Raw genomic sequence first — 14,586 nt, 5'->3', positions numbered from 1 at the left:
AGCGTGTATATTTCTATCTCTACATACAGAACGTGGGTGATATCATGCCCATTTTTCCATTTTTTCCCCTTGTAATCAATAGAGGGTCCTTGATGTCTCTATTCACCATGTAGTAGGTTTGTGGCAAATGCATGCTTCCACACACCAGCTGTCCATCTACTGTAGCTAACAGGGCACTCTTTTATCGCATACCTCCCATTGACACGTGACTCTCTCCATGCTATGCAAGTCCCAGCAATTTTTTTCTATTTCTATCCCATGGCTTGGTGATTTGTACTTCCATGGTTTGTTGGTTTCTAATCCTCTAGGTTAGAAATCCATTCATTGCTCACAGGTCCACCCACAGACCCACGCAAAAAAATCGCTCATATGAGACAGTTCTAGTATAGACAGACCCCTCATGACAGCCACAACTATTGTAAAGAGATTCACAGGAGTGAGTTTGGAAACTGTGTTAGGAAGGTGTAACCTTTTATTTCCTCTTAGTAGCATAAAAGGCATTTTTTTGCTGATATTACATGGGAATAGGCATATTGTTCAACATGAAATTGTAAGGCAAAGAAACTGCATAAATATGTTGAAAATCAGCACTGAGTTTAGTACGTCAGCAAGTGTTAGTTTTGCTGCTAGTCTGTATTAAGATTTTCAGAGCTACACATCCATGTTTTTGTTGGGCTGTAGTCCAATGTGCATATTTTGTATGTTTCTTGCACTTTGCCAACTTTAGTAAATTGGTAGGTCTGAAAATTGAATTAAATATGAAAATACAATTTACATAAAATGTAATTTGTTAAAATGAATGAGGCAAAAATAGTTGAAAATAAAGAAAGCTTTGACGTTTATCCATACCTGTTTGGCTCTTTGCAGGGGTATATGTGAATGCATTCTCTCTTCTGGAAGGTCTTCTCTATCCAGGCCTTCTGTGCCTGCAAAAAAGTACAAAAAAAAAACCCCACAAAGGCCTGGGTTAGATGCCATCATCCGTTGAGACAAATTCCAGCTCTACCATGCTCACTGACATAGAGAGTATACAGGGCTGAACAGTGAATAATGCAAGTCTATTTTAGTTTGAAAGAGCCACTGTGTCTCCCATTTTCTTAACTGAAATAACAGGTTTTGTGACTGAAAATGTACATTTGTTTAGTGTGTTCCTCTGAAATAGTTCCTCTTGTTTTACCTGTTCTGGCTAAACCTGGTGAAAACTGAAAGGTTCTGGGGCAAAACGTATGTTTTTTCACAGTACCCCAAACAGATTCTGTAAGGGGATCTGATATATTCACTGTTCTACTCCTTCAGCAATAATATAGAATTCATTTACGGTGTTACAAAGTGTTGCGCTTGTTCCAATTTGTCCCTGCTCTTATCACATTCTACACCACACCAAACACCTGCAGTTAATTCAGAAACACATTTCACCGTACGCCATCTGGATACACGCACCTGAGTTTTGCTAATTACCTCAGGGTTCATTTATGGAAAAACAATGGAGCAGAAACACCCAAGTTTCACCGTCCTGAACGCAGTAAATCCTCTTATTCTGGGCAAGGACATAATCTCTCCTAAATGCCGAAGCAGGAGTCAGGCGCGGCTGGGAAACTGCGGGACGCGGCGGAGAAAACCTGCGTGCAAAGCCTGATAGTTTTAACGGCGTGCGGTCCGTTGTTCGGCTGTGGTGATTAGCGCAACGCTCACCCGGCGAGGAAGCCCTCGCGCCCAGGCTCACAGTTGCATGTCACTTTTGAAAATGCATTTTCTCTGGATTACGAGGGATTATACGCGAGTGCCAGCCAACAGGCACACTATGAATGCGCAGTACCACCATGTAACAGTAACGTTATAAAATCCATGAGACCTGAAACAGTTGTTAGCTACTGCTATGGTTGATTATTGCAGGGTGAAAACCACTTACATAAAGGACGGTTCATAAAGCACATCTACAATGTGCTATGCTCAGAGGTTTTAGAGCAAATAAAATGAGACCCCAGCTTCAGGAACATCAGCATTGTTCTTTGAATTTGCCCAAAACAAACCTGACAAAAGCTTGTGTTTGTAATCACAGCTTAAGTCTTTCCACGAAGGAATTTTTTCCAAGTTTCATGCCAAAATAAACTCAATCCAAAGCAGTATCTGTTTGCGTTTGTGCTTGGCCAAGACCTAATTAAAACCAAAAGTTTCTGAAGAGAGCTTTCCAGGAATTTTTGTATGGTTGGCAAAGAGGTTTGGGAACAGCAGTAGAAAGAACAACTCACAACCCTCCTTTTCTTACGGAAAACTATAATGATAAATATATGTAAATTGCTCAAATTCAAGTGAATGGATAACTATAAAGTGTTTTTGTATTTACTGAGAATAGCCCTCAACAGTGCTAATTAAAGAAAATGATCAGGGATTTTGACAGAAAATAAAGTTCAATTTCCCAAGCTTTAAGTTTTCTCAATTGTTCAAACTTTTACACAAGTATACGATTGATTCTTATACATTGCAGTATCAAGCCATCACCAAACTTTTCATCATTCAAATGTAACACACAACATAAACAGTACTGTCATCATTCAGAACAATTATTTGCAGCTCCTGTGATAAATCTCCGCAAATCAGTATTCACACCTTTCTTTAATTTGTTTTTCGCAAACAGCAATGAGAAATGCCGATCCCACCGTGAACATATGTGTCAGCCACATACACATAATGTCGGTTACAGAGACTCCTCTAACGGGGTGTTCCATCACCACTGCAGATTCCAGCAAGAGTGCATCTTACCTGCGGAGCATGTGGAGGTCAGGCCGGGAGGGATGTGAGAGAGGGGCTCTTTAGTGAGGTTTGAGCTCCCCTCGCTCACTCTCTGAGGGTCCTCTGCAGCCGACATCTCTCTGTCCACCCCGCGCAGTGAACCCCACACAGATGAAAGTTCATCACTTTATGAGGGGCGCATTCATATGATGAACATGTGAGCGGGCTCTTTGTTTGACTGAGTCTTATGACTCCAGTTCAAGGTAATCCTCTAGTCCCATGACCCCAGTCCCCATGCCTGGAGGGTATTTTCATCCCCCCACTGGAACAAGGCACAACAAATCTACTTTGATAGCCAACCCCCTAATCTCCACTCTTGGAGAACTTTTTTCTCTTCATCTCAGCATTTCTTTTCCCAGTGCAACATGGGGAATGATAGTGATAGTGTCCTTGTGTACAGGGACGCTGAGGAAGGGCAAGAGGACATCAAGACAGGAAGGGAAATTAAACATACTAATACATGCCCTCTCTCTATCTCTCTCTGTTACTCTCTCCCTCCCGCACACACACATGCATGCACATAAACACATACAAAAACTTTCACCCCTATACATGCACGCACACACACACACACACACACACAGGACAAAACGATGGCTCTCTAAGTCCTCTTGGAAAGTGCCACCCTGCCCCACTGCTTTGATTTCAGGCCCTATTTGCATAATTGAAACAATTGGACACAGCCGTTCTATTTAAAGGGCTCCTTGTTAAGACATGACTGAGCTTGAGTGGGCCAGGTCACCCAATTCCAATCCTTTTCCAGCCCGGTTATGAGCAAACTGCTTTTTGCTACAGCCAAACAGCAATGCTTTCCTGTGATTTCAAAATTCACCAGCTGGAATACAAGTGTGAGTGATTCTGCCCCATGAAGGATGCATTGTAGCTCAACAAATAAAACTACTGAGACAAGCCAAATCTGCCAAAACACTAGACATTTATGGTCCAGCACAGAACATCTATAGCTCACAAGAATTAAAATGGCTATATAGCTAGACTAATTTATAAAGAAAACCTGTCAAATGATAACAGTCAACTGATATTGCATATATGCCTGTATACACCAGTGTCTTTAAAAAAAAGTCATTTTCTGTCCTTTAGCACAATTAAATCAAAGTTTATATAAATGGTAGGCGTTTGAATTTAGAGTGAACATGCTACAGTTTCATTTATGGAACTGCTATTCTTTGTGCTATCACCAGAACATGCTGTCTTCAGAATGTCCTTCATTGACATTCAGAAGCTATGAAATGTACAGCATGTTCATCATTACACATTCCAGGAAACTACAGCTGAACCTTTCTCAGAGCAAAAGTTCAGTCTTACTGCTAGAAAGATGGGCGTGGTAGGGATGAGGGTTGATGGGGTTGCATGCCCCAAATAGATGTTGACTGCTGTTAATTACAGCTACAGATAACAAATACTGCATCCACAGAGGCATGAACGCTATGATTTAAAGCACTGTAAAGCACACTCTAAATCATTATTAATGGCATTTAAAATCTTAGATATAGCTCATCTACGCAAGGCACGACCTGCCACTAGCTCATGAACAATAAACAGCTAGTTTTAAAGAACTATTGGGTATCCAGTATTTAACACACATCACTAGCACAAAAACACAATTGTACATGTTTGAAATTAAGTGGAGAATTTGTCCATCAGATTTTCAAGAAACATGAAAAACAGATTAACTACGTTTTTTTTGTTAACAGGACTATTTGTGCTGCTTTTTTTACTGCTGTTTCATTAGGTTACAATGTTCACATCTGCCGAAAGCATATATTAAATTTTCCAATAAAGTACCACCTTAGAAATAGTCCCACAGTTGTATTTCACACCACTGTGATCACTCGGTCTCTCCTGAATGGTTTTGTTCACTTCATTTTCTTCGAGAAGCATGTTTCCCAAACAACCCTTAGTCTCCTTTCTTTGTTGAAATACATCACATGACCCCAGCTGGGCTGCACTTTTAGTTAATTACATTAATGTTACCACAATGTTCTATCAATGAATGATTATATTAATACGCATTATGTTTTTTTCTTCATTGACCCAATATTTGCATATTATCAGTATTATTAGTATTTTTGTAAATAGAAATGTATATTATTTCACTGTTCGAAAGAACAGAAATAGTTCCAGAAATTAACAAAGGTAAACATACCAGTCTACAGACCTAAATTTGTCCTGTAAAATGTATCACCTACTTTCATTGACATAAGTACCCAAATTCAGAGCTCAATTCACAGAGCTCAAAATGTATTGTCCTTTATTTCCCGCACAAACATGATCATGTGGTTCTCACTTGAGCACATTCTTGCACAAAACAAATACTGTGCTAAAAGAAGAGCTCTGGCCCCAACTTTTCTGGTCAAAAAGTCAGCAGGTCAGACACCAGAAGGCACCATGTGCCTGAATTACACCACAACTCTGCAGCAGTCTATTCTCAAAGTGGCAAAATACGGTTGTCATTATCAAACATAAGAAGTGAATATTGACCAATATAATTATAAAGTTAGCCTTCTCAGTCTGAAATAAGAATGTGAAACCCAGCAAATGTTGATTGGGCAAAGCTCATCAAGCATATGAAAAAAGCCAAATAAAAACATTTGACATTTTTATTTGCAATATGCCCAAATACATATTTTCCAGTGGGTTCCTTTGTTGACACATGTTTTTTTCAAGAAAAACGTCTAATATATATACATAGATTTCATACAAATATTGATCTCAAGTTCTGATTACAGATTGATGTGCATTAATCATTGGAAGATGAAATACTGACCATTCTCTCAGTGAAAAGGCCTCGGTGGCCTTTGGCAGGAGCTTGATCAAAGTTTAGCGTAACTAAAGCTGAACAGAACCAGTGCAGTCAGTGAGATATGTGGAATGCGATGGCAGCGAGGGGGGAGATGAAAGGTCTGGCTAATTCAATCTGCCCGTCTGGGAGCCCAGATTTGAACGCGTTGGATTTTAATGGAGTGTAATGAGGAAAAACTGGGGAGGGGTTTGTGTTTTGTGTTTTTTTTTTCTTTCAGCAAGCTATACTGGATTTATTTCTTGAGGTGTGTTATTAGACAGAGGTTAACCTTCGGTTGGAATCTAGAGGAATGTGGGTTGAATGTGAAAAGGACATGACTTTACTGTTTCTATAGCACGCTGTTCATGGAAAGTTTTGAACAAAGTTGATAAAGGGCACAATTTGGTCAGGCGCATGCCTGGAGAGTTTGTCCCTTATTCTTAAACAGGAACATTTCTAGTAAATTTGATGTTTTATTATGTAAAGACCAATTGTACTCCTGGATTTGAAAATGCAGTTAGCTATCACATGCCATCAGTTACCCCTAGGACCGGAAAAAGTCATGAGATAAATTTGTAAGGCAACAGTGTATGTGTATGTGGGGGTAGGGGCCCAGGGGGCTAATTAGCGGGAGGTTGGGAGTACACAGAAGCTGAATTACAAAAAGAGGTTATAGTTAAAACTGTCAGATGGCCTCAGTACAGTTTTAAAAAAAAAACTTTATGGCAAAGCTATGGTTTATGTTTTGGTCTGGTCCAAATGTTGGGAAATAAATATATATTTTTATGACTCAACATTTGTCGACTCTAGATCAAGGCTAATCAACTCCAGGTCCTGCAGGGCAAAATCTGTAGGTATTTGTGTTAACCATGCACTGTATCACCTGATTTTACTAATAAGCCCACTTCCTGAATCAAGCAAGTACAATAATTAGTGATATCAGGTGGTGTAGTGCATGGTTTGAGCAAATGCATGCAGACACTGTGGCCCACAGGACCTAGCATGTATGCACAGTAGTTAGCTTTGTTTAATCAGTCAATTACATTTGGACAACTATTAATAAATATGTATGCAAACTGTATATTATATATGAATATGTATGTAGGCATATACTGTATGTAGATACTGTGTGTATATATATATATATATATATATATATATACTTCTTATCAGACACTTTTATACAGAATGACATGCAGTATATGAATGCATATCAGTATCTGTAGTCCCCAAATAAAAAGCTGAAGACAAACTGGCAGTAGTGCATTCTGCAGTGTAACGGAGGCAGGTTGCATTCGAGCTACAGTCATATTGAGACATACTGAGCTTCAGCCTTCCCTGCTTGTATGGCACACGGAACATTCAATTTCACTTGTTCACAATGGCAGCATAAGCCCACCCACTAAGCAGTATGTAGCGAACAGCATTACAAGCATAACTCCTGTGGAGCCCTGCCGTTCTCTCTCATCCTCTAATTATGAAATGGGTTCCAGAATTTCGGGGATAGCCTAGTGCCGATTGAGCTGCCAATCAAGTGGGGACACAAGAATGAGAGGGACCCTTTTTAAGTCTGCACTCACTGAGTGAGTCTGTCTTTCAGATACCACAAAACAAACAACAACAAAGTCCCACAGTTTTTGGCTTTCTCCCAACATACTGTAGAACTCCAGTTCAGACAGGCTTGTCGCTAAGAACATTTCTATTGTTGTCTTTGAAGATAATTCACTCATGAAACCACATTTAAGGGGTCTCTCATGAGATGAGTTGTGAAGAAGCGAGAGAGTAATAGTGAGTGGGTAAATTCCGCTATTAAAAGATTCATGGTCATTGCAGCTGTGTAGATATGGACAATGAATACTATCAAACAATTTCATAAATCTATATATAACTGAAATATTGTACATATCTATAATAGAAAAAAGCAAGATACTTTTCACAGCCTTAAGTATAATACAAGACAGCTGTCATTCACATTTCTGAGTATTAAGAGTAGTTCAGCGCTGGTGTAGGTGACAGACCAAGGACCCTATTAAGTAAACCCACATTGCACTGCATCATTGAATTTGAATAAGTTTGTCTCATACAACCTACTGAAAACTAGTAAAATAAAAATGAACACTGTAAGAAATGTGACAATTTGGTGTATTGTTTCAGTTCATTGTTTTTAATGGGTCCATGTAGAAAAAATAAAGAAAACTATTTGTCTCTGGGTTGTATATATGTAGTACTTTTCATGTGCCTCTCACAATGAATGACGGAAAGGAAGCTCCCATGAATCACCTCAAATATGCAGTACCCACCTGGGTAAAGCACAGCATCCATTTTGTGCCAGAGCACTCACTGTATATCAAAAGCACCTTCAATATGGGTCAAGAATTAGCACTATCAGTAAACTACCATGCACCACTGCTCTCAGCTTCAAAATCTACAGTACACAGGACATGGCACATCATGCCTGCAAAGCCTTCATTTCTGTTTTCTTCTTTTCCTATTTCATTCACTGGGCACAGTAGCAATTTTCAGTTTCAAATTCAAACACAACGGGTCAGTTTTAGCAAACTGCAAGGATTGGTGGGGATTACAGGAGGTAGTATTCATAAGAATATGGTACTTTTACTCTGTGGTTATGCCTATGAAAACCTTTCAGTACAAGGTGAACACCTGTCATATGAACTGCCTAACCCTAACCCTAACATGAAATCATTATATTTCCTCTGAAGTTCTGGGATATGTAATAGAATAATGTAAAATACAAATTGACCGGCATCATGCTTGATTAGCAACAATGTAATTAATGTCTATAATTAATTTATTTACAAGGGAAAACGCTACATGATTGTCATCAGTGAGATGTATTATTTTTCCTTTACCCAGGGAGGGGGGACTGTGATTAGCAGGTTATTCCCAGCCTCACTGTCCAATAAGCATGCTATGGTTTAAATTGTGGTGCCTGCAACAATTGCCTGCAACAGTTATATTTCTACATCAGGGTTCTCGTGCAATAACTGAATGAAAATAAAGTTGGCTGCATGTATTTTTGACGGCACATGCTGGACTTGTGATATTAGTACAAATGTCTATAGATTTCATATTTTATGGATGCCCCAATCAATCATTGCCTCCCGAAAATGTTTTGCAGGTGAATGATGCTAATTGAATTCATGAAATGATCATTGGAAGGATAATGACTGTTTTTCGTCTATGCTAAATATGATGCAATTATGTAGCTCAGCAACAACTGCACAAAGGAGTTGTTAGTTAATTTTTTCTTAAATGGATGACATCTAGAAATCACAAGATTATTCTAGTTTGATGAAACATGTTTTTGTATAATATACTAATATGCATTCCAGTGAGCTACATCAGAGATAATGGTTTGTTGATGTGAAAGAAACCGAAAAGGTGGCTTTTGCGAAATGTGTAATGTATCAGTTCTGTCCATTAGAATCTGGGCCACGTCCACAAATGCACACATCTATCTGAATCTACCAAAGCTTTTTATTTCCTTCATCAGTCATTTTTTAAGTATACATTTATATTCCATTAATCACATGAAAGCAGATAACAGTAAGAACAAAAGGCATTAACCTAGCTCAGCTGATGTAGTCCTCATTTGGCCATTACAAGAGATTAAATGGCCATAGCGGAGTCCTACACTCACGTGGCTCCACTGTCTTGCTGCCATTACAAGCTGATCTTGGGTCAGATGTGAGACCGGTTAGCATGTAGACCCTTTTCACAAACTGAAAATCATTTATTTATTGTAGCTTTATTTTTAGCCAGTTGGATCAATTAGGCGTAAATTTTCACACACCCCTGAAAATGTGGTATAGAAAACATGTACGTCAAACATACTAACTTATGCCATATATATTGATGAGAAACACACCAGTCATACGACAATATTCAGACTGCAGGCTATCACTATCTCAAGAAAGGAATTCTATGAATGATGGATGACTTAAAGATCATAACAATATTTACACATATTTTTACTATTTAGCTGTTAATGCCAGTGTAGCTACTGATCTTCCCCTGCTACTACGCATCCTCTGGTCGAAAGAAGACATGTCTCCAATGTGCCACCTGAGTAGCCACCTGCCCCTGAGCTATGCCCACAGTGTAATGGGCATGGCCACAGTTCCTAAACAAGTCTCTGAGTGTGGCTTATGAATCTTATCCTCTGACCCCAGCACTACCAGTCTAGCCTTTAATATTTCTCATAATCAACACAGGGGTGGCAAATTAGCCAGAATTTTAAAACCTGTAGCAAAATCCATACACTGTAACAGGGAACAACAAACAGATCAGGCTTATTGCATTACTGCTGAGTTTAGCTGGCAAAATACTAACATTTGACAAGGTTTTGAAATGGTAATTAGTGTAATCTGGTTGTTTTTTAAAGTGATTATGCAGAATAATCCAAATAATTGCACAACTGACCTAGGGTATTTATGAAATTTTTGGGATTGAATCCAATTTTCTAGAAAACAGTTGGTTTAAATTTTTTACAGTGTTCGTCTCCTTCAAAAAAAAAAAAAGCTTTCCAAAACTGGATTAATTCAGAGTAACAAAATATTGGTACAGCGCTACTTGTGCCTTATTGTGGGAAAGTGCTTATAGTTTTTTCACTTCATTTTTTGTCTGTTTTTTTGTTTAAAAGCAGGAAGGAGGTCCACACATGTACTAGCACACGCTAAGTAGTAGATTTTACACAAAAAAATACATTAAATCCCTTTTTTACTTCATACAAACTCTCTTTAAATTGAATTAACACAAAATATTTTAAGGTTTAGTTCATGCCTTCATATATTATATGCTATTGTACTATCAAGTAAACTTGATAGTATAGTAGCATATACCAAACACTGGCTTAATATAGAGTCCTAAAACAATACATTATCAATTCTGTTATATATATATATATATATATATATATATATGAAAGATGGGTATTTCAGAACCATGGCCAGCTGTAACCAGAGGAAATCGGTGGGAGGGGCTAAACTCTACCTGCCAGCCCTGGTTCTGTTTGTATGGATGTTATTTTTGGTCTCCATTGACATAACACTCACATTCTAGCTCTTGAATCCCTTTATTTCTACAAAATTGTTAAACTACAACAAGATCACTGTTAATTCACACTGGCTTTTGACTGCTGTAAAAATACCAAGAATATTTTTGACTGAGTTGTGAAGAGAAGAGTTAAAAGGTTCTTGAAACAATATTAAACTTATTAAATCTCAAACACTTGTTGATACGCTTCAATATCTAAGCCTATGCATAGTTAATTATTAGCATAATTATAATTGTAATTTACACGTACAGTGTGTATTAAGAGATTCTGTTATCTTGTTTTGTACATATGAGAGATGTATATTTTTATAGATGTTGAATATGTTCTCATGTCACATGGTTTTGTCTCACCTGTCTTCCGTTAGTCTTGTAAAAGAGCTATGCTGATCACTGGTAATTACCCTGACAAAGACATCTTTTGCCAAAAAATTGGTCAATAAAACACAGCAAACAGGAACTTGAGTGGAACTTGATCGCTACGATATCTTAATATTTACATTCTGTTAGTCTGGACCTCTCTACCTTTTTGGTGTGTACATATAAACATTTTATCATTTGCATTAAATGTATTACAGTTTATCTTCTGTCACAAGGGTAAGAGATGCTTCCTGACAGGATGAACTGGCTCACCAGCAACCTACACCTGGTCCCCAAAGAAATAAAGCCGAGCTTTCAAATTCATCCACACCATCCTACACACAATGAATCCCGTCTGCTGTGGAACACTTGTAACTTCATCGAGGTGCAGCAGAAAGTAACGGCATGCCGGGCCACCTTACCTTCTGTGAGCCAGAAGTGGTGCGCTTGATGGAGGTGCGTTTGAAAGAGCCGCTCTGCCTCTTCCCACCAAAGCCTCTGTTCTCCATGTGTGACCCCAGGAATGCGTCAGGGAGCTGCGCCCCTCATCTGCTCGGCCTGGGTTCCTCTGTCCTGAAGCCAGCGTTCAGCCACAAATTAAGAAAAATACCGACATACCACAAGGACAAAAACCAAAAATAAAACGGGGTATAAAAAAAGGTACCCCACCCTCCTAAAAGAAAAAATGAGGAGACCTCTTAGGGAGCTCCTTCCCTATCTCATCCTTACCTCCATGCCACACTTGTGACTAACAAGATAGCTGAGATTCCCGCTCTATAGGGCGGCTGACACATAGACCCCCTTTACTCTCTCCAGCCTTCTATAATCAGGCTTAATGCACTTGGCCCTGGGGAGTTGTGGTTTTAAATGGATAGAGATTTAATAAATGGTGATTGAAGGTAAATCTACTTTGATATCGCCATAGTCCCACCCAAAAAAAGGGTTTAAAGCCTGGAGAGTGAAAGCCAGATGGAAATGGCTATTGTCAGCTGTCAGAGGGAGAGAGAGGGAGAAGAGGCAGAGCAGATGGAAGAGAATACGAGGGAAACACTTTAACAAAACAATTAAGCTGAGGATAACCCGACCTTGATGGACCCAGTGCTGGCGGGAACACTGGAAATGGTTGAATCCAGCCTCTACCTCAGTTTGTGCTGAGATAAATAGACATTGGAAATCTGAAACTATGTCATTTGTGATGTGTGTGATGTTGTTGCCTTGTTTGAGTGAGTACTATATGTGAATGAATGAATTCACAAATTTACTCTCTATGGCTCGGTTCACTCTGATTGAAAGATCATTTCAGAGAGAGACAGAAGAACAAGTCTTGAAGCATAGTTATTTGGGAAGCAACTTGTCTGCACTCAATCAAGGCCGACTCTATTTCAAAAACCTTCTATACCTCTGCTTCCTCTGAATCCACAAACCATCCAGGTTCCATTTACAACTTAAAAAAAGATCCTCACATGAAGCTTAGGTTGCATGCAAGACACACATCCAAAATATGTTTTTCAAAAGGGACTCCTCCAACACATCAGTCAATCCCCTCCTCACAAAACCCTTACCCTCTCCCCACACAATACACCAACCTTCTCTCTGCCTTTTCTCCTCTTACATGTGCTGGCCTCTCTCAACTCCTGTTCTACCACTGTACTGTCTACTACCTGCTCCCTAGAACCCATCCATAAATACTTCTCCTGACACCCTCACATTAATCTCCTCTTAGATGAAATCATCCATATCCACTAGATATGTTCCTGCAGCCATCTCACAAGCTTGCGTCACTCCCCGGCTCAAGAAACCCCATCTTGAGCCCTCTGTCACCCAGAACTATTGTCCCATCTCTCTTCTTCCCTATCCTGCCAAAACTCCTGAATGTGATGTTCTCAACCAGCTCTCTCAAATGACCTCCTAAATCCTTATAATCTGGCTTCAGGACTGAACACTCAGCAGAGACAGCCCATCAGCAAGGAGCTCTACCCTGAAGAGGCGGCTTCTCTCTCCTTCATTCGAATCCTTCTTAATGTCTCTGTGGTTTTGAGTTGGCCACCAATTCCTGCTGTCTTCCCTGACTTCTTTGAGGATCTGTGGCACAGCTCTCTTCTGGTTTTATTCCTATCCCCATTCCATGCTTTTTCCAGGTTGCATGGGGGCGTGCAGTTTTGAGACATCAGAATCTCCCAACAGCTAGGTATAGCCGTGTAAAGACATGTTATCTGTCTAGTGGTATCTTATTTCCTTACAATAATTTTTTAAAATTATGCTTATTGATTATAAAAAGGCCTTCTGTGCCTTCTTCCTGATATCACACTTTAGTATCCCTGAGACTAACAGATGTTTGATCGTCTCCACTTTTGTAAGTTGCTCTGGATAAAAGCTTTTGCTAAGTGATTGCAATTTTACTGTAAAGATCAATAAACACAATAAGAAAATATGGTCAGTCCTGGAAATGCATACCAAATCAACTGATAAACAGTATGTTCATCTTTACAATCAGTTGGCTTAAACCCAGTAAAATAAAGGAAAGCCCATGAGCTTAGGCTTCAGTGGTCAGCCTCTGGTCACAAGGATTGCATGGCCAGTGGGGTGTAAGATTATTTTTATTTTGAAAATTTTGTTTAATTTCTCCAGGTTAGCTTGCAGCATCGCATCACAGTGACATAACCTCCAGCATAAAAAAGCAAGGGTAGACCTGACACATATTTACACTGCCCTTCACAGCTGCAGTGGGGATCCAATACCGGCCCACATCAGATCTACTGTCCTGTTAGCTAAAATAGGAATAACACAGAGATGTGCTAAAAATATATATATTTAAAATCACTGTACTACAGCAATAATAAACATTTATTACTTATGACCTGTACAGGCATTATTATTATTATTATTATTATTATTATTATTATTATTTGAAGGCATCTCAGAGCTAATTAAATAGGCAGCAACCCCCTCTAGTGGTCATTGCCAGTCCTTTTTGTCTTCAAACATGCATTGTGTAACTGCGAAAAGGGCAGTTTAAAAAAAAAAACACATATTTAAAAAAGAGATTAAAAATAATTTGGATTTAAAAGTAAAAACAAGGATGGTTTTTGCTTCCTATTTATTTGTGTCTTCCACTTTTTACATTTTGTAACAATCAGCTACAAATACGTGCATGTCCCATTCCATTGCAGCAACACGCTTCATCAGCCTGAGGGGAAAAAATGGACACCCAGATCCTCCCTGGACACTAACAGAGTGCTAACAGAAATGCCAAAAGCACAGTATTAAATATAGACCTAGTAGAAATGATTGGGCTGGGGCGGCCATTTCAACAAAGCCAGGGCCCCGTCCCGCCTGACCTAGAAATAAGAGGATCGGATTCAAGCTAATCCCAACTATACAAAGGGCTCCAGTCAGCCATCAGAGTAAGTCCTTTCAGTGACATGGGGCAGTGCTCATATGAGCAACCACTGTGGGAAAAAAAATGATTTGCTGAAAAGAGGAAGTGGAGAGACCTCTGGAAATTCAGGCGAAACATGGTCAATGAAATGTATCTGGCAGAAGGCGGTGATTAATTTGAGAAG

At 39.2% G+C, this 14,586-nt stretch overlaps 1 protein-coding gene across 1 annotated transcript in view; it reads right to left on the bottom strand.

Annotated features, from left to right (window-relative positions):
• Positions 1-11,532, bottom strand: part of trpm1a (transient receptor potential cation channel, subfamily M, member 1a) — a 32,503-nt gene extending 20,971 nt beyond the window's left edge. The window contains exons 1-3 of the mRNA XM_035419512.1: positions 11,446-11,532; positions 1,112-1,186; positions 850-926 (exon numbers count right to left, since the gene is read on the bottom strand). Of these exons, the coding sequence (XP_035275403.1) occupies positions 850-926; positions 1,112-1,186; positions 11,446-11,532 (239 nt within the window). The remainder of the gene's footprint in view (positions 1-849; positions 927-1,111; positions 1,187-11,445) is intronic.
• Positions 11,533-14,586: the final 3,054 nt, after the last annotated feature.

The sequence above is a fragment of the Anguilla anguilla genome, chromosome 5 (genome assembly GCF_013347855.1).
Source record: "Anguilla anguilla isolate fAngAng1 chromosome 5, fAngAng1.pri, whole genome shotgun sequence".
Classification (NCBI taxonomy): domain Eukaryota; kingdom Metazoa; phylum Chordata; class Actinopteri; order Anguilliformes; family Anguillidae; genus Anguilla; species Anguilla anguilla.
The sequence above is the reverse complement of the archived record's forward strand: the minus strand, read 5'-3'. Positions and strand labels throughout refer to the sequence as shown.